Here is a 21145-nt window from a genome sequence, read left to right as displayed (position 1 = left end):
TCGTCCCAAGCCCGCCCGTCCCCAGCGCGGAGGCGGGCCAGTGGCACAGTGGGTGAGTGGAGCAGGATGGTGCCCTGGGCTGCAACAGCTCCCCTCCCCATCCCAGCCATGGGCCCCCTACCAGGTGAGGAGGGAGGCCATGTGGGCGGGGCTCAGGTCAGCCCATCGTCCCTGCAGGGGCCTGCTCAGAGTTCAAGTTCAAGTTCAGGGTTCAGGGCTGGCCCGGGACCTCTCCTCTGCCCCGAGGAGATCATTACGCTTTCTCTAAGCCCTGCTGTAGCCCAGGCTGGAATTTGGATTTTGACCTGCAAGGAGCCTCTCTTAGCAGGCGGTGCCGGAGGGAGGGCCACTGCCATTCTTCCAAACTCTGGCCGCGAGGGAAAAGGAGCTCAGTTTCTCCCTCCTCACAGCCACCTCTCTCTCCTTCTGCCTCAGACGCCACCGACAGGACCCAGGGCAGGTGGGCCCTGCATCCAGTGGAAGGTAAGACTCCCTACTCCCAGCCCCGCAAACTGATATCCATTCTGCAAACTGCGGAAGCCGGTCTGGGGACCGGAGGCAGTGCTGGCAGGAAGGACGAGGTGAGGCGTGCACAGCTCCTCTCCTCGGGAGAGGGCTTGTCGAGGCAAACGGAGTGTGTTTGGCGGTGTGGGTACAGCCAGCGCACCAGGCATGCGAGGCTCGCAGCGCCTCCACTTAACTGAGTTCACAGACGTGGAGCTATCATTTCACCTCACTTAGCCTCCAGTTCCTTATCTGTCAAATGAGAACGTGAACCTCAGCACAGCCCAGCCCACAGGTGTGGTGGACTCATGAGGACCCAAGAGATAAGCAGGTGAAAAATACCTACAAAGAACAACAAAAGCCTGGGAGATGTGTGACTGCCAAGCAAAGCAAATATGCCAGACACGTGCTGAGAGCCTCACATCCTGGGCCTGGTCTGGCTGGCCCAGCCACTGTAACTCACAGACGGAGGCTGAGAGCCGTTAAGAAACGTGCCCAAGCTTGCACAGGTAGCGGGGAGGCAAAGCTGAGACCCAACTCCCACGGCCGGCCATGAGCTTATACACAAGGTCTGCTTTTCAAATGATGTCTTGATAACCGATTCCGGGGAAGCGACCAAAAGAGACGCCCTCCTCCAAAAGGGCAACCTGAGGATATGACTTTGGCTGTGGCGGGGTTTGGGGGTGTGTGTCACAATTGCAGGCTGAGAAAATTCCACATTCGTTTGCTATACAAGGGTTTATTGAGTGCCTGCTTTGAGGACACAACGTGAGCGAGACGGACAGGGTCCCTGCCTTCGCGGAGCTTACGGTAGAGTGGGAACGGGAGGTAATGAGAGAATCGTACAAATCAAATGTCCTGCTTGATTCAACGGTTATGGGAAGTCATGTTTGCTATGATGGCAAATCATTTAGGGATCCAACTTAGATTGAAGCCAAGGGAAGACTCCTCTGGGGCTGTGACAGTAGGGTGCCATCTGAAGGGTGAGTACGAGTTCGTCTAGCCAAGAGTGCAGGGAAGAGCGTTGCAGGCAAAGGCGGGTGGGGTGGGCGGAATGGCAAAGACCCTGAGGCAGAACTAGTGCTCAGGGATAGAAATAAGAGCAGGGTGAGATGGGGCTGGGGCCACAGCAGAGCACATCAGCAGGCCCTGATTCTTTGAGCAGGAAAAGGAACTGATCTGATTTATGTTCAAAGATCTCTCTGACTTCCACGTAAGGGGAGTGGATTCCAAGGAAGCAAGAGTGTCATTGGGAAGGCAAGATGGGAGATTCTTCCAGTGACGGTGGCTTGAATGAAAGCAATAAAAGTAAAGGTGAGGGGAAATGCATAGACTGCAGCTCTGCTTTAGAAGTAGAACAGAACGGGATTAGAGGTCAATAGATTCTGGGAGTTGAGCAAGAGACACCATAATGTCTTTGATGGTATGTTTGCGAGCCCCGGCATCCTTGGTGCTTAGACATGGTGGCCAGCACGTAGGAGGTGCTCACAGACCATTGCATGAGTGAATGAATGAATGAATGAATGCATGAATGCAAGACCTAAGGATGACTCTCGGGTTTCTGGCCTGAGCAGCAGGGTAGATGAGGTAGCCATTTAGTGAGAAGGGAAAGACTGGCTGCTCTTGAAGATTGTGGTCTCCGAGTTGGATGTATTACGTTTGAGATGCCGACTGGGCATCCATGAGAGATTCCACGCCGGCATTTGGATGGACAGGCCTGGGGCTCAGAAGGTGTTCTTGTGACATCTATTCTCTCTAGGAATCAAGAGACAAGGTCGTCACTGAAAGGGGGAGGCGGGTGGAGGAGAAACCTCACCTGGCTCCCTGGTACTCACACCCGCTAACCTCCTGAGCCAGACCCTACCGTGCCCATTGTTTCCTTCCTAGTGACCGGAGAGGTGGCTCCTTCTAACAGGCTTGGGAGAGTCCCAGCCTCTGCTTCAGCACAGTAGACCCCTGGAATCTGTCCTCTGGCCCTTTTTTCTAGAGACCCATTCCTAATGAACCACATAACATCAGCCGGTTGAGCAGACCAGAGGTGGTCCTCCTGTGGCCCTCGCTTCTGCAGTTTTAGGCTCTGACAGCTCCGCTCAGCCTGACAGAACTGACCCCCTCCCTCTGATTGGGCTCCGTCTACCACCAGCCTCTCTGGGCATCTTGGACTTGAGCCAAAGGCCAGGCTTGTGGCTGAGGAAGGAGGCAGTTACCTCCACAAAGGAGTGGAAGGAAAGGGTGTGAGTGTCTGCCGGCCCTGTGCAGGCCCTTGTTGTTACCTCTGGAATTTTCCCTGCCAAGGGCGAACGTGCCGAGCAGTGGTTAGGAACTTGCAGGTCAAGCCCCGGTTGGAAGCCCCGGTTCAGTCATTTACCAGTGGCATGACCTTGGGGCCCCAGCTTGGGCTTTGTTTTCCCCACCTGTTCAGTGGGGTTAACCAGAGACCTGACCTCTTAGGGGTGCGGTGTGCTTAAAGTGAGATTCACACACGTAGGGGCCAGGGTCTGCGTGACCACAAAGTCCACGCTCTTTTTCTTTTTTCCTCCGAGAAGGATGGAGTCAGACCAAGTATTCTGGACCTGATCACGTTCTATAACGAACTCGATTAATGCTTTTAGCAAAACAGTGACATAGGTCTGATTAATATCCCCATTTTATAGATGGGAAAACTGAGCCTCAGAGAGCTTATTTGCCCAAGATCACGGAGCTAGTAAGTGGCAGAGCTGGGATTTGAACCGGGCAATGCAGTGCTAACATCTTTACACTTGATCGCAGTGCATCTATTTCCCAGGGAGTTTTTGCCCGTAATTAAACTTTGTAATTAGGTGGTCATTGTCATCTTTAGCCAGTGCAGACTCCTTCCCTGGTTTTTCTGTCTCTTTCATTTTCTGTCCCTGCTAATGTGTTTGCTGTTCTTCAGCAAATAGGCCTGCATCCTGGCAAAATAGTTGGTACTATTTTCTGTCTCAGAATGTATTTAATATACACATATGGTTTTATGCTGTAAATCTTTATCCGCTTGTTCCTTTTTCTTCGATCATGAAATGTTTCAGATGCATACATGTTGTAGAGGATACTGTAGCCCCACCAGCGCACACACACGCAGGAGACGGCCTCAGCAACCGAACGCAGGGAATACAGTCAGACCCCTCACCTTGCTGTGGATGTGCTTCCCCATCCCTGCCTCTCACTGGGGAAAAGTTCCACATCTGCTCTGGCAAATTATGTAAGCGGCTGAAAGGAAAGGGGTGAGCAGCCGTCTCTGCTTGCTGAGTTTCCTGTGTTCCTTAGCCAATGGGCAACTGCAAGGGTAAGGTGTTCTTGCAAACAGGGCCGTTGTTACAATGACCGCTTTACCTAGACTCCTGTCAACCCTGGCCTCCCACAGGGGAGGGTCCCTCCCAGGAGGTGAAGCCCTCCCGGGGCAGTGCAACTGGTGGCTCTGGGCACACAAGGAGCTGCAAGGGGCTGAGTGAGATCTCTCGAGGATGGTGGGGGCCACATCCACAGTAATCACCACTTTGTCCTCCATGCCTAGCACAGAGCCTGGCACACAGCCGGTGCCTAATAAATGTTTGTGGAAAAGAAACAAGTAGAGGGAGGGAAGGACTGAAGGAGAGGAGGAGAGAAAGAAGGAGAGAAGGGCAGGAAGAAGGGAGGAAAAAGAGACATACCAGCTAGTATTGGATAACAATGAGCTTCGGTTCAGGGCCTGGGTTCAAATCCCACCTCTGACACTTAGTGTGACCCAGAGGCCAGTGGCACAGCCAGGACCTGAACCCAGCTCGCTGTCACTTCTTGGTGGCTCCATTTCCCACCTGTAAAATGGAGGTATAATGTGTTTGTCTCACTGGGCTGACAAGGATGAGATAAGAGGACCAATGTAAAGCGAGCTCCTGGCTTGGCACTTCAATAACTAGTGCTCACTAAGCTTTAGAGATGATCCCTGTTACGGTGACAGTGTGACTTTACTGAACGAGGGCACGTGGAGGGCTCCGCCTGGGAGCACGTGGCCGAGGCAGCAGCACTTGGGTTCCACAGCTTCTCTGGTCTGTTGTCCGAGCTCCTACTCCCACCCTGAAGACACAGCCTGTCCCTCCTGGCCGCCGGCAGGTCCCCCCCACCACTCCCTGGGACTCAGGAAGAGCCTGGAGTTGGTGCCAGCCTGCCCGAAGTGGGTGATGAATGACTTGTTTATCTGCTCCTGCCCCTCTCGGTGCCTGGCAGGCAGAGGCCTGGAAGGGGCGGCTGGGAGCTGGGCTGGACATGGGGGAGGGAGTGTCACCAGGCTTTCTGCTGCCCTTCCTCCTTCCTTCCTCCCCTTCCTCCCTTTCAGACCTGTGGGGTTCTAGAACAAGCTGCCCCACTCCCCATTTCAACATCTTAATTCAACACTTTAAATTGCTTCCTCCAGTCCTAGGCCTCATCCTCCCCAAGTCCCCTGTTTTAGAAGCAGCAAAGTACTTCAAAGCAGTTGGACTGTTTGAAAATGCAGGCTCCGAACCCTCCTACGCTGTTGGTGGGAATGTAAACTGGTGCAGCCACTGTGGAGAACAGTAGGCAGGTTCCCCCAAAACTAAAAATGGAGTTATCATGTGATCCAGCAATCCCACTCCTGGGCATATATTCAGAGAAAACTCTAATTCGAAAAGATACAATGCACCTCAGTGTTCATAGCAGCACTGTTTACAATAGCTAAGACGTGGAAGCAACCTAATTGTCCATCAACAGAGGAATGGATAAGGAAGTGGTATATATATACAATGGAGTACTACTCAGCCATAAAAAAGAACGAAATAAAGCCATCTGCAGCAACATGGATGGACCTAGAGATGATCAGACTAAGTGAAGTAAGTTGGAGAAAGACAAATATCATATGACATCACTTATATGTGGAATCTAAAACAATGATACAAATGAACTTATATACGAAACAGAAATAGACCCACAGACATAGAAAACAAACATGGTTACCAAAGGGGAAAGGGAAGAGAGAAATTAGGAGTTTGGGATTAACAGATACACACTACTATATATAAAATAGATAAACAACAAGAACCTGTTGTATAGGACAGGGAAGTATATTCAATATCTTGTAATGACCTCTAATGGTTGTCCCCTGCATCAGCAGGTGGACTCTCAACCACTGCTCCACCAGGGAAGCCTTTTAATAATTTTTTAAAAATCATGGCAAAAAAAGAAAGAAAACGCAGGCTCTGAAATCAGACAGATCTGGATTTGAGTCCTGCCTTGGGCACTCAGTCATGTGACACCACTTCCTTGGCTGTGGAATAGCAATAAGAACACTACCTACCTAACAGGCGCTTCACCCCTGAGTCAGCCTTAAGGACCATCTACCCTGTCCTCCCCAAGCCTCCAGAATCAGTCTCCTGGTTAGACCCTCATTTATGAACCTCTACTTCCACCCTAGGGAGGGTCTCCAGCACCAGTCTTCCCTTTCTACTTTCTCCCTACAAGTTCTCTGGTTCGTTTAGGTTATTACCGTCCCATTGGACAGACAACAATGATCATAACACCTAGGCCTGACTGAGGCAGGGAGGGCTGAGGGGTGATCTGAGGTAGAATTGGGGCTTCCACTACGCACTCCTGCATTCGAGTGGGGTAAGTGAGTTGGGTTTGCCTGATACTGGCAAGTCTATATTCCCTCCTTCCCTCCTTCTCTTGTCTGTTCATCTCTGGATGAGAGCTATGGATCAGTGATTGCTTGAGTCTTCTCACAGGTCTGAGAAGCTGTGAGCATTCTCTGTACTTGGCATGAGAAGGGACGTTAAAAGTTATTGAGCGCCCCCCTGAGGCTTCTTCTCTAAGCGACTGTCCAATCTTCTAGGGCTCAAAGGCAGTGGTTCTCAACCCAGGGGACACTTGTGGCTCTCACAACTGTGGGAAGGGTGCTACTGGCATCTAGTGGGTAGCTACCAGGGATGCTGCTAAACATCCTACAATGCACAAGACAGCTCTCTATGATAAAGAATTATGTGATCTAAAATGCCAATAGTATTGCAGATGAAAAACTCTAAGAACAAGGAACATCCTGCCCAGGTGACCAGGCCATTCTGTCTTTGGGCAGCTCTGATTAGAAGTAGGAAACTATCCCCAGTTCTCCCCCTCTCTCTCGCTTACCCTGTTAATTAATCTCCAGGTCCTACCGATTCTAACCCAAATTATTTCTCTAATGCACTTTCTCTCACCCTCCATATACTTCATCTCAAGTCTGGGCTATTTCAAAATACCCTTCCCGCCCACCTTTCTTGCTTGCAGTCAAGCCTCTCCTGCCCTGCCCCACTTCCACCACCTTGTTCAAAATTCTTCAGTAGCATTTCTTAACCTAGAGCAGAGGGGTGCCACAGAGGCATTGCTGCCTAGCGGGAGATGTTTTGAAATTTTATCAGATATTTTTGGTTGTCACAATGACTTGGGGTACCATGGCTGGGTGGAGACCAGAGGTGCTAGACACCTTGAAATTCACAGAACTTCCCCAAGCAACCAGGACTTTCAGATGTCCCACCTGACCTTCATGCAGGCGAAAAACATGCTTACAATTATCCGAGAGTAGAACCAGTTTGCACAAAACACAAAGTGTTGGCTGTTGTTTTTTTTTACATTCAAAAAATAGCACAGGGAACTATATTCAATATCTTATAATAACCTATAATGGAAAAGAAGCTGAAAAAGAATATTTATCACTTTGCTATACACCTGAAACTAGCACAACATTGTAAATTAACTTCACTTCATTTAAAAAAATGGTTTTAAAAAAATGTACCTGCTTTTTATTTTCACCAAGCTGTCTCTGATATTTCTCAGAGGGCTCTATCTTAAGTTAAAAGCATGGTATATCGTGGGAGTTGTTTGGACTTCTTCATAACATTTAAAATCACAAAGCATTTTTCACAAATTTAAACATTCTGGTGTTCCTCTGTAAATTCATGCTTTATTCTGTGCTTCTGGAATAGAATGGATTCCTATTTTCTTATTTCTCTTAAATTAAAAATTTATTCAGTATAATAGGTAAAGTGATCTGACTGTCCCTTTGAGTCTTGCAGTGGAGTCAGATGGAGCAGTTACATTTTGGATTATCCATCATTTTAATCATAAATTGCTTCTATTTCTCTTTTATAATAGAGTTAGAGCACTGTATTGATTTTTTTAAAAATTATGTGTGTAGGTAGGTAACACTAACTATGAAGTTCATCTCCGTTTTCAGTAAAAGGAATATTACACAAAATATTTGTTATAAAAACAGAGAATGGGGCTTCCCTGGTGGTGCAGTGGTTGGGAATCTACCTGCCAATGCAGGGGACACGGGTTTGAGCCCTGGTCCAGGAAGATCCCACATGCAACAGAGCAACTAAGCCCATGAGCCACGATTACTGAGCCTGTGTGCTACAGCTACTGACGCCCACTCACCTAGAGCCCGTGCTCCACAGCAAGAGAAGCCACCGCAATGAGAAGCCCGCGCACCGCAACGAAGAATAGCCCCCGCTTGCCACAACTAGAGGAAGCCCGCGTGCAACAACGAAGACCCAACGCAGTCAAAAATAATTAAATAAATTTTAAAATGCTCAATTAAAAATTTAAAAACATAAAAAAGGGATGATATCTGAAGATGATGACAACTGATGTTATCTTTGAAAATTACTGACCTTACAGAATCCTTTGAATGACATCAAAGGCCTGGTATAATGTCTTCATAGCATTATACGAGCCTCACTGCCCATCTCCCTCCTTCCAATCTTACTTAATACTCAGGCAAGAATCTGATGGTTCCTTAAGCATGACATGTTTTTTCACACCTCAATGTCTGTAGATACTGTTGTCTTGGCCTGGAATGCTCTCTCATACCCGCTTATGCTGTGTAGGACCACCCACTCATTCTTCAAAACCCAGCTCATATGCTACCATCTGGATTTCTCCATGTAAAATTAGGTGGTCTTTACCTCATTGCACATTGTAGAAAATTAGTAATATTAATAATAGCAGCTACAATTTACTGAACACAGCTGTGCGTGGCACTGTTCTTAACACTTCACAGGTACAAGCTCACAGCAATCTATGAAATGTAAACTCTTATTGCCCCATTTTGCAGATGGGAATGCTAAGGTTTTGAGAAGTTAGGGAATTTGTCCAAGTTCTCAGGATCGGTAAGTGGGGGAGCCAGCTTGATGACTCCTAAGCTTGAATCGTTAATACCTCTACCTCTATGTACCTCCACTGTATGAAACATCACGTTGTGTTATTATCTGAGTGGGTTTACCCATTATTGGGGTGCACATCATAGAGGGCAGGACTGAGTTTTTCATTCCTGAACCCCTAGAGGCTGACACCTCCAGAGTGGAGTCATCTTAACACAGAAGTAAGTCAAAGCCCAAATCGCTTATAGTAAAAAAATTACCCTTGAGAATTGTATTAGTTTCCAATTGCTGCTGTAACAAATTACCACAAACTTAGTGGCTTCAAACAACACAAGTTCATTATCTTACAGTTCTGGAAGTCAGAAGTTCTCAATGGGTCTTACTGCACTAAAGTCAAGGTGAGAGTAGGGCTCACTTCCTTCTGGATGCTCTAGGGGAGAATCCATTAATTTGCTTTTTCTAGCTTCTAGAAGTCACCTGCATTCCTTGGCTCATGGCTCCATTACCCCATTATCAAAGCCGGCAACATCACGCCAAATCCTTCTCACACTCTCATCTCTCCGGTTCTCTCATCTAATCTCCTCTTCCACTTTTAGGGACCCTAGTGATTGCATTAGTCCTGCTCAGATAAGCTCCCTATTTAAAGGGAAGCTGACTAGCAACCTTAATTACATCTGCAAATGTAATTGTAACCTTACAATTGTAAGGTTACATCTGCAATTGTAAGGTTACATCTGCAAATGTAACCTTAATTACATCTGCAAATGTAATTGTCCTTTGTCATATAGCGTAACACATTCACAGGCTCTGGGGATTAGGATGTAAACATCTTTGAGGGGTACATGATTCTACCCACCACAGGAATCCCTTAAATTGCCCAAGGAAGTGCAATATACTGAGAAATACTTTAAGATACTGGTTCAAAACATGGATTCTGGAGCAAGATTATTAGCCTTCAAATCCCAGCTCTACCACTTGAACTGTGTTACCTTAGGCAAGTTAGTTAACTTCTTTGTGCCTCAGTTTTGCCAGCTGTAAGATGGTATGATAGCAACAGTGCCCACTTCACAGGTTTATAAACACTTAGGATGATGCCTGGCATGTAGTAAGTACTATATAAGTGTTTATTAAATATATGCATTTTATGGGCATATCCAGCAGTGAAACAAGATTGTATTGACTCACTGAGCCTCTGACAAAATTGCTGGCTTGACTTTCACCCAGCAGTGAGGTACCTGGGGAACAGAGACTGACGCAGATGTCTTGTTTTTCTCTCACTCCCGGGTATGTGGAAGAGGGTGGTGAAACATCTGTACTACTTAAATTGTGTATTCTTCTTTGTATTTTGCCAAGTGAGTGGTTGGATTGGTAAACATTAACTGTAGATTTGACGTGACTTCCTTGTAAATGTTTGCTGAGTGAGTGAGTGGGTGGATGCATCTGCCTTCCCGAGGTTGTTTCCTCCACGTGTGTCCTCTTGCTTGGATGTCCCAAGGAGGCAGCCACGGAAAGGGTGAGAAGAGTGGCACCAGGTCCTGGCATCTGACACACATTTGCGCTTCCACAGGGGTGAGAGAGTTCATTCAGGACCATGGAGAGCAGCCCCAGCAGCCCTCAGCCCACGCCGTCAGATCCCCTGGAGGCATTTCCCCAGAGGACTCTGGAACCAGGTGACATCGCAGTGCTGGTTCTGTACTTCCTCTTTGTCCTGGCCGTTGGACTATGGGTAAGCCAGGTCAGGGGGAGGGGAAGTGGCTGGGGTGTGGTGACAGACTAGCTCAAGGTCACACGGTAATCAGAACTTTTATTATTTTTATTTCTGGCCGTGCCACACGGCATGCGGGTTCTTAGTTCCCCGACCAGGGATCGAACCCGTGCCTCCTATAGTGGAAGCGCAGAGTCCTAGCCACTGGACCGCCAGGAAATTTCCTAATCAGAACTTTAATATTTAAAGAATGCGTTGAGTATCAACTGTGTGTCAAGTACCTTGTTAGGCACTTTCATTCATGTTATCTCATGTAATTTGCACAGGTCGCTATGAAGAAGGTACTATTGCTATACCCCATTTTATAGATAAGAAAACCGAGGCTCAAAGAATTTAAGTTCCTTATTCTGTTAGTAAGTTAGGAGAGCTGGGGTTAGAATCCATATCCTTCACTTTGAAGCCCATGCTCTTTATTTTTTTTTATTTTTTGAAGCCCATGCTCTTTAAAAAGTAGTTTTGTTTTTTTAAAGGCAGTGAAATAAGAACAACTTAAAATGACACACAGTGAAAAGTCTTACTACTACCCTTCCCTCCACAGGCAACCACTGTTATTAACTTTTTAGTACATTAGTGTATTCTTCCAGAGTTTCTTTAGGTAAATCCAAGCAAATATTAATGTGTATATTTCCCTCATTCTTAAATAGAAGGTAGCTTATTATACATACCGTTTTTTACTTTGATATGTTTCACTGATCAGTGTCTCCTGGATATCTTTTCATATCAGTATATGGACGCTTCTGCATCTTCTTAAAAGTTGACCAGTACTAACGCACCATTGTAAAGCAATTATACTCCAATAAAGGTGTTGAAAAAAAAAGTTGCCCAGTATTCCATAGATGGTGATACTGCAATTTATTTAACCTGTTCCTTGCTGAGGGTCATTTGGATTTTTCCCCATCTCTTAACACTAAAATTTATGCCGTAATGAACAAGTCTTGGACACATTATTTTGGATGTATACAACTATAATGTAGGATAAATTCCCTGTAGTGGAATCGTCAGGTTAAAGGATATATGTATTTGTAATTGTGATAGCTTGTGTCAAATTGCCCTCCTTAGGTTTAGTACCAATCTGCACAAAATCATTAAACGTACGAAAGTCACATTTTCACATCCACAGCAACACTGCATTGTCAAACTTTTTCATTTTTGCCAAACTGACAGGGAAACACAATATCTCAATGTGCTATCTTATAATCAGTGAGGCTAAAATAAACATCCTTACATATGTTTAAGAACCACTTGTTTCCTTTATGTGAAGTATGGCTTCATTTTTTTCCCATTTTCATTAAGTTCTTGCTCTTATTCTTATCAATTTCTAGGAATGCTTTACCTATTAAAGAGACAGTAACTTTGGGATAAAGGATAGTGCAGAGGAGGTGCTGCTATCTGATTTTCAGGTCAAATGACTTGAAAACTGTAGCCTACTGAGGTGTCCCCACTTCAGTTTGACTATTTGTAGATCATTTCTCTACTCTTACCCCTTAGCTTTCCCTGCTCCAGATCAATCAGGGGATAAAAGTACTGGCCATCCCAAAGACCATGGATCTGATATTGAGATGGGTGAGATGTTGTTAAGGGTCAGGGCTTTTAGTTATCTATCTATCTATCCATTTATTTATTTATTTATTGTCATGCTGCCTGGCTTGCGGGATCTTAGTTCCCTGACCAGGGATCGAACCTGGGGCCCCGGCAGTGAAAGTGCCGAGTCCTAACCACTGGACCACCAGGGAATTCCCAAGAGTCAGGGCTTTTGATTCAGACAGGTTTGAGATCAGGATTAGGTGTAGGGGTAGAGTTAGGGTGAGGGTTAGAGTTCCTGGGAATCTATATTTTCACAAGAGAACTGGGAGACTCTGATGTATTACTAGTTTTTGCAGTCATGGATTTAGACGATCCCTTTTAGCACGAGGAGTTCTTTACTCTTGGAAAATACTTCCTGTGTCAGGGTTCAGCAGGAATGAGCCATAGTGTCTGTTTTCTATAGTAAGATCATTTGCAGGGATGAAAAGATATCATTTCATGTCATCTCCCATCCAGTAAGACTCCTCTCACCAACACCTGCACCCAGAGGCTGGGAGAAGTTAAACCACTTATCCAAGATCACAAATAGCTACTTAGTGGTTAAAATGTCTCTGTTAAAGCACCTTTAATGCCAGGAAGCTCACTCCTAAAGAGCTCTGAAATCAGGCTGACCTAGGTTTGAGTTCCCAGCCTTCTGCTCTGTAGAAATTTGGCACTACATACATGACTTTACTTCCAAGCCACAGTTTCTTCATCTGTTAAACTGGCCTGATGACACCAACCTCATAGGAGTTGGTGAGGATTAAAATGAGATGATGCTTCAAAATGCCTAGTATAGTGTCTGTCACATAGTACTGATACTCAATAAACGATATCCATTGTGAGCTATCTATAGCTCATTGTGGCTTGTCTATACAAGCCATGAGTCTAAAACTCAAATGCCTAGGGGGATCTAGTGGGTTATTATACCTCTGTGAGGCAGGGAGTGGTAGGGGCTGTGTTGACCTGAAGAGTTTATGTCTCCTCTAAGGGCATTCAGATGAAAATCTTCTTAAAAACCATGGGTCAAACAAAATATATTTGATCTAAAAAATAAACAAACTAGTGAATATAACAAAAAAGAAGTAGAATCACAGATATAGAGAACAAACTAGTGGTTACCAGTGGGGCGAGGGAAGGGCGGGAGGAGCAATACAGGGGTAGGGTGTTAAGAGGTACAAACTATTATGCATAAAATAAGCTACAGGAATATATTGTACAGGGCTTCCCTGGTGGCGCAGTGGTTAAGAATCCGCCTGCCAATGCAGAGGACACGGCTTCGAGCCCTGCTCTGGGAAGATCACACTTGCTGCGGAGCAACTAAGCCTGTGCGCCACAACTACTGAGCCTGCGCTCTAGAGCCCGTGAGCCACAACTACTGAAGCCCGCGTGCCTAGAGCCTGTGCTCTGCAACAAGATAAGCACCCAGTGAGAAGCCCACACACCGCAATGAAGAATAGCCCCCGCTCGCTGCAACTAGAGAAAAGCCCACGTGCAGCAACAAAGACCCAATGCAGCCAAATAAATAAATAAATAAATAAAAAAGAATATATTGTACAATAGAGGGATATAGCCAATATTTTATAACAACTAAAATGGAGTATAGTCTTTAAAAATTTTGAATCACCATATTGTATAGCTGTAAATTATGTAATATCACACATCAACTATATTTTTTAAAATTAATTATTTATTTATATTTATTTTGGCTGCGGGGTCTTCATTGCGGCATGTGGGATCTTTTAGTTACAGAATGCATGCGGGATCTAGTTCCACAACCAGGGATTGAACCCTGGCCCCCTGCACTGGGAGCGCAGTCTTACTCACTGGACTATCAGGGAAGTCATTTTTTTTTAAAGGACCTCAGAGTTTTGTACTTTTAAAATATTTCTAGTTTTTATTTTTTGGACGAGCCACGGGGCATGTGGAATCTTAGTTCCCTGACCTGGGATCGAACCCGTGCCCCCTGCAGTGGACTCGTGGAGTCTTAACCTCTGGACTGCCAGGGGAGTCCCTCAATCTTTTTTTTAATTATAGTTGAGGGACTTCCCTGGTGGTCCAGTGATTAGGACTGTGCTTTCACTGCCGAGGGTCCAGGTTTCACCCCTGGTTGGGGAACTCTTAGTCCCACAAACCGCATGGCAAAAAAAAAAAAAAAGTGAAGTAAGATATTTCAGGCAAACAATGTCCATGGGAAGTATCGCTCAGGGACTCCTGCAAAAAAACCAAAAACAAACAAAAACCCAAAAACAAATAAACAAAAAAAACCAAAATAAATTTGATGTCTGAGTCTGGCCTGCTGGACTCCCAGGTTATAATCTGTGGCCTAGACCATTTTGGGAGGTGTCTGATCGCTAACATTTCCCTCACCCACCCCTCTTCTTTGTTTCAGTCCACAGTGAAGACCAAAAGAGACACGGTGAAAGGCTATTTTCTAGCTGGAGGGGACATGGTGTGGTGGCCAGTAAGTAGTCTTTGGTTCAATTAAAATTACTTCTCGAAGACTCTTCAAGTGTTGATATTCTGTCTAACCTTTGCTCACTCAGGACTGTCTGGTTCCATGTTGTCTGGAAGTCACAGTCTAGACTAGAGAAGGCTTAGCTCCAACTCAAATTTGTTTGAACAAAAAGAATTCATCAGCTCACCTAAGGGAAAAACTGAGGGTTGGTCTGGTTTCAGGTATGGCAGAGTATAGGGGCCCAAGTGATAAGTAGGACCTGGTTTCTCCCTCTGTTGATCCTATCTATCTATCTATCTATCACCATTTATCTATCCATTATTTATCTATCATCTATCTATTTCTATCTGCTTCTCTTCTTCTGGATGGGTGCTATTCCCAAACAGGCTCAACTTCATGTCAACAAGATGGTGGCCACTGCTCCAGACCTTTCATCCTCTCAAGTTCCAGCCTAGCAAGGGAAGAGCACCTGCCTCCATGGCAATATCCCTGGAAAATATCCCATCTTTGATTGTGTCCCTTGCCCATCTCTGTGCCAATCACTGTGACCAAGGTAGTTTGATGTGCTAACTGACTCATGATGTGCTAACTGGGTCACACACTCAGTGCCTAAGCTGTGGGGCATGGAGCCTGCTCTGAGGCATATGTGATGAGAAATGAGAGGGGCTAGACTCTGAAGGAAAACTGGAGAGCATGGCTGGGACAAGGTGGAATGGGTGTTGAGAACATACATAACAAATACAACAGCCCAATTAGTATTTTCTTTTCAAGGGTAGCTAAAGGCATTACTAAATACACACACGCACACACAACATACACATGCACACAGACCTCTGCTTCCTGGGCCCTGAGTAGGGGATCAGGAATAATAACTTTATTCTTGATCTCCTAATATAAGTGTTAAATCTTTGAACTAAAAAGAGAGAAGACATCTCCCGTTTGCAGGGAGTCCAAAAGATGTAGGATGTAAGATGCAGAGATAACAGGTATATAAGTTTCTGGTCCATGAGATGTCTAAAGACAATGACTACAGTGTCCTCAAAAGATACCAAAAATGAGCTCTGGATTATATCTTCAACGAATTCATTTAAAAAATTCCCTGGGGAATATGTCCAGCAGTGTGCCAAACACAGGAGACATTAGCGAGCTCGTCTTCACCCTCAAGGAGCTTGTAATCTAGTGCAGTGTTTCCCAAAATATAAGTAACATGTGCCCCATGATTTTTCAGTTGTGTACAGACAGAGCATTAAATAACATCAAATTACTTAGTGAGAACATTATTCCCTTTCCTGTTCTCTGTTAATCCTCTTGGTTACATAAAAGAAACAAAGTTTGGTACTAATATGGTTTTACCAACCTTCCAGCACTGGCTAATCTCTGTTTTTTGTTTTGTTTTGTTTTTTTGCGGTACGCGGGCCTCTCACTGTTGTGGCCTCTCCCGTCCAGAGCACAGGCTCCGGATGCACAGGCTCAGCGGCCATGGCTCACGGGCCCAGCTGCTCCGCGGCATGTGGGATCTTCCTGGACCGGGGCACGAACCTGCGTCCCCTGCATTGGCAGGCGGACTCCCAACCACTGCGCCACCAGGGAAGCCCTAATCTCTGTGTTTAAAAGAGAATGCAGGGCTTCCCTGGTGTTAAAAAATTAAAAAAAAAAAAAAAAAAAAAGAGAATGCATATATCTCTTCTATGCATATATCTCTTCTATGTAGAGCAAGTGATACTGATTTTCTACTTAAGGCTGTGGATGCATATATATATGCATGTACTATTACATTACTAATATATTGTATTAATATCTAATACATTGACTAAATAATGTGATTCATGTATATGAGTTAAAGAAGAAGTCAATATAAAGTAAAATATTAAGTAAATAGCAGTGCAGGTACAGTGAACTTAGAGAAGGCTACAAAGGAAATATTCAGCGACAGTTTTAAGAAATCCTGCCCTAGTGGTCTCTATGAGGAGTGATGCTGAGTTCCTAAAATTCAGTAGCAATACAGCAGCCCACCTAAGTATGCCTGCTTTCGCATGTCACTTCTGGGACCATTTCTGTGCTCATACTCCTTGGATGACCCTTCCCCAGGTCAAGAAGCAAAGGGAAATTTTGGAGCTTTTTTTGCTTTCTTCACCTAAGGAGAATGATGTCAATGTGAAGGAGATGTGGTTAAGAGTATGGGCTTTGGCTTGATAAAATGTTAACATCTATAGAAAATCAATACTAGTTCTGATAAGAATTGGTTATAGAGGTTTATGTGGTCTGTCACAGCCTTGGCCCACCTAAACACTGTCCAGGGGGCAGGTGCCTTTGTGCATATCCCATCATTTCATTTCAAGTAGCAGATGTCTGTCGCTGGTAGACAGAGTCTGATAGCGCTAAACATTTGGATCACATTATGAACTGCTCTAGTCCACAAAGCAAACTTCTGATTATAGTTTGGCTTCTCACGTAGCTTATCTACATGGAGAGGCTGTAGAGGCTAGACAATTTGAATATCTGGTTGCATACCCAGTTGTAAGTCTCACTGGAAATCAATTAGCTTTCTGCTTTTATGTGTAAATCTTAGGAGTTTTGTTAATCCAGGTCTGCCCCTGATTAATAAATCCATTTTCTCTGTAATTAGTAAGTGAAAAAAAAAAAAAAAGAGAGAGAGAGAGAGAATAGGCTTTGGAACATGTACATTAGTTAGCTGTTGTTGCCTAACAAACCACCTACACATTTAGTGGCTTAAAACAGCTACAGTGTATTATTTCTAATGATTGCGTGTTTTGAGTGGGTGGTTCCTCCCCCGCTCTTTAGAGTCACTCGTGGAGCTGCGTTTAGCTGGTGGCTGGGAAGGGCTGGAAGTCCAAAATGGCCTCATCACAAATCTGGAGCTCTGGCAGGAGCTAGACTGGCTAGAAGGCAAGGACGTCACTCTCTATATATGCCTCTCATCATCTAATGGCCCGGCCCAAGGTTTTTCACAAGGCATCTGATTCCAAGGGCAAAAATGAAAGCTGCCGACCTGTTGTGTGTTGGCCTGGAAGTCACACAGTGTCACTTTCACCACATTAATAAGCCACAGGCCAGCGCAGATTCTTTATGGGAAGAGTGGAGAATCAGAGGAGCATGCAGAATGGTGTCATTGGGAATGGCAGAATAAAGATCTTTGAAATCTCCTCCTGCATAAAAGCAATGAGAACAGTGGCAAAATTGTCAAAATCATCATTTTCAGAACTCTGGAAATTGACTTAATGCTAGTATCCATCCAGGGAGCTTTAATTCAAGAAAAACAGCTGAATCTCAGTAAGAACAGGAAGTTTTGTAGGGTTTTACCTGGCTCTATTCTCATTCCCTTCTCTTCAGCTCTGCAGTAGTCTTGAAGGCCACTGGTTAGAACAGGATTGGATCTCTTTCAAAGTCCCATTCTCATATTATTGTCAGTATTTTACCCACCTTGCAGTTCCCTGGAAAGCTTCCCTTGCACAACTTGTCTTTATTTGATATGACTCAGTGATGATCTAGTGTGAGCAGCCCTTTACCCAGAGGCATTAGTTTAAAAAAAATCAGTGGCAGTTGTTTGACATTGTAGCCGCCTGAGCTAGCAATAAGGGAATTAAAATGGTGCACTAGATAGTATCTATTTAACATAAATAGTAATACTCCCTAAACTGAACTACAGACTCACCACCATTCCTATCAAAATTCCAGCTGCATCCCCTCCTCTTTTTTTGCAGAAATTGACAGACCAATCCTAAAATTCAGATGGAAATGCAGGGACCCAGAATAGCCAAAACAATTTTGAAAAGGAAGAAAACAGTTGGAGGACTTATACTTCCCGATTTCAAAACTTACTACAAAGCTACAGTAATCAGGAGAGTGTGATACTGGTATAAGGATAGATCAATGGAATAGAATCAGATGAAAACCAGAGACCAGAAAGTCAATGGGAGGCACAACAGTCCTCTCACAGATAGCTCCCTCTCTGTCTCTTTCTCCCTCCTTCCCTCACCTATCTCTATCTCTGTCTCCATCTCGCTCTGTCCTCTCTTGATCTGCCTTTCTCTGCAAGTCTACCTCATTCTCCTCTCTCTCAGCAGAGTGGCAGTGATGAGTGCATAGCTGAACATGCTACTCACCTCCCCCATCCCCTTGCTACACACACACCTCCCTGGGTTACACACCCCCAGCCTAAGGGACCAGCAAATATGGTTTCCCAGTTCCAGATTCCCAGGAGAGAGAATGTAATTGGCCCAGCTTGGGCCAGGCCTGTCTCATGCAATCAACTGAGACCAGGGATTGTGGTCATCAATTACCGTCTTGGCCACTTAGATTTCTACTAGAAGGAGGGCTCTCTTCTTTGCTAAGTTAGAAGGAGAGTTGGGGAATAACACAGGCTTCGTGATTCTCATCCTGAAGCACTTTCTACAACACCTGTCATCCTCCCTCCCCCCCAGGGATGCTGCACACAGTTGTTCAAGTTGTGCACTGCACAACCCTAGAGGGGACACGGTTCACATCTTAGGCATCATAGATATGTGTATTTGTTATGCCAGTTTTCTAAAGGTGGAAGTAAAATAGTCTTAGGGAAGAAGAGGCTTCTGATTTCTAAAAAGTTGCTTAGATGGGCTAGGGATGGCCCTGCTTTCTCCACTTCTCCTTTTGTCTTGGTCTCTTTGGGGAATGGGAAGAACTGGTGGTGGGAAGAAGCTACACCAGGCCTTGGCTCCAAGATCTGATCTATCATCTCCCCACAGGTGGGTGCATCCTTGTTTGCCAGCAATGTTGGAAGTGGACATTTCATTGGCCTGGCAGGGTCAGGTGCTGCTGCGGGCCTTTCTGTAACTGCTTATGAATTTAATGTACGTATGTTACCAGGGCATGGACAGCCCACCCTCTACGCAGTAGGTAGATCCCAGGGAGCAGTTGTATGCATGCTCTGCTCTTTTAAAAATAGAGTGGTGCTTTATGAAAAAGCAAACAGGAATCATCAAGGGCACCCCTAGTTAACAAAAATCAGTTTGATCTGCAAGTCCCAGGCCTCCCTGTGTTTACTTGATGGGAGCCCATAAGGCAAATACATGTGTGAAGAAGGCTCAGAGTCTCTCCCACGTGGATGCAGAAGATAGAAGGTTTTGTGGGACTGGAGGGTGTTTCTGTATATTAGATATCAATTGCCCATCACAAAACTTTGTGGTTCAGTGGTTCTTGATCCTTTTGCCACCCCACAGGTACCCAAGAGATAAGACACACTCTTCTATGTAGCAGGATGATTTTCACTTAGTGGGAAGGGATGCACTTAGTAGTAGTGATCTTCATCTTCATAATGACTCACATTTTTTAAGCACTTACTCTGTGCCACAGACTTAAGTACACCACATACATCATCATATTACAGGATTCAATTACAGACTAGAACCAGACTGCCTGGGTTCACATCTGGGCTCTAAAACTTATAAGCTGTGTGACCTTGGGCAAGTTACTAGATCTCTCTGAGCCTCATGTATAAAACAGAGATGATGATACCTGCCATATCGAGTCATTGAGAGGATTAAATGAATTCATGCTTATAAAGTGTGCACAGAAATGCCTGGTGTATCGTAAGTGCTCAGTAAGCATCATCTCACTGATTTCCTTCCAACAACCAGGTGGGGGCAGTTACTCCCATTTCACAGGTGAGAAGAGTGAGTCTCAGAGACCTGTATAAACTCTTCCAGCATCACCAGAGTGATCATCAGAGTGGCCTGCCGGAACTCACAGGCTTGATTTAACCCCAGCCCAAGGAGGGGAGGGAACACAAGGGGACGAAGGGGGACACTCAAGGTTTAGGACACACAGCACTGGGGGCCACAAAGAGCTTCTAGTTCCATTCTGCCCTACTTCATCCCTGTGTCCTATGTAAACATGAAAATGTGACAGCCCAGGGAGGGTGAGCTACTCAGTAAGTAAGAGATGGAGCCAGAGGCAGATGAGGCCAGGTTCCATCTGGACACGGGGAAATCCGTGCTGACACCACAGTCTGGGTGGGAGCTGAATCCTGATTCCGCTTTTCCCCGGCAGGGCTTATTTTCCGTGCTGATGTTGGCCTGGATCTTCCTCCCTATCTACATCGCTGGTCAGGTGAGTCTGAGGGGGGCTGGGGTGCTATGGAACAGGAAGACCCTTCGGGAGGGTCAGCTTTGCATTCCCTCCCTCCCGCCAGCATCCTTCCCTCCCTCCTGCCTGCGGACATCCATTATACCAGCGGTCCCCAAACTTTTTTTTTAAAATTAATTAATTAATTAATTTTTGGCTGCATTGGGTCTTCGATGCTGCGCACGGGCTTTTCCCCAGCTGCGGTGAGCGGGGGCCACTCTCCGTTGCAGTGCGTTTGGCACCAGGGACTGGTTTCGCGGAAGGCAATTTTTCCATGGGAAGGGGGCATGGTGGGGATGGTGCAGGCGGTAACGTGAGCGATGGTTCAGGAGGTAATGCGAGCGATGGGGAGCCATGGGGAGCGGCAGATGAAGCCACGCTGGCCCGCCCGCTGCTCACCTCCTGCTGTGCGGCCCGGTTCCTAATGGGCCTTGGACCGGCACTGGTCTGCGGCCCGGGGGTTGGGGGCCTCTGCGTTAGTCCCTCAGAGGTCCCAGCATTAGCGTGGGATGATGCACAGCTGAGACAATTAGGAACCCTGTCCTTAGCATTTCCCACCTAGTGATGGACATCAAAGATACATGGGGA

At 45.7% G+C, this 21145-nt stretch overlaps 1 protein-coding gene and 1 non-coding gene across 8 annotated transcripts in view; one reads left to right on the top strand and one right to left on the bottom strand.

Annotated features, from left to right (window-relative positions):
* The first annotated feature begins 345 nt into the window (after positions 1-345).
* The window catches only part of SLC5A11 (solute carrier family 5 member 11), a 51643-nt gene continuing 30843 nt past the window's right edge, over positions 346-21145 (top strand). For all 7 annotated transcript variants that reach the window (XM_024744659.1, XM_024744657.1, XM_024744656.1 and 4 more), the window contains exons 1-5: positions 346-483; positions 10219-10377; positions 14372-14443; positions 19180-19284; positions 20483-20542. In XM_024744659.1, the coding sequence (XP_024600427.1) occupies positions 10243-10377; positions 14372-14443; positions 19180-19284; positions 20483-20542 (372 nt within the window). In that variant the 5' untranslated portion in view covers positions 346-483; positions 10219-10242. The remainder of the gene's footprint in view (positions 484-10218; positions 10378-14371; positions 14444-19179; positions 19285-20482; positions 20543-21145) is intronic.
* TRNAE-UUC (transfer RNA glutamic acid (anticodon UUC)) lies at positions 12077-12149 on the bottom strand. The gene has a single exon. It is a non-coding gene; the product is annotated as a tRNA-Glu (tRNA).

Source organism: Neophocaena asiaeorientalis, unplaced genomic scaffold (genome assembly GCF_003031525.2).
Source record: "Neophocaena asiaeorientalis asiaeorientalis breed wild unplaced genomic scaffold, Neophocaena_asiaeorientalis_V1.1 scaffold91, whole genome shotgun sequence".
NCBI classification, from domain to species: domain Eukaryota; kingdom Metazoa; phylum Chordata; class Mammalia; order Artiodactyla; family Phocoenidae; genus Neophocaena; species Neophocaena asiaeorientalis.
This window is presented reverse-complemented; position numbering and strand designations above follow the sequence as displayed.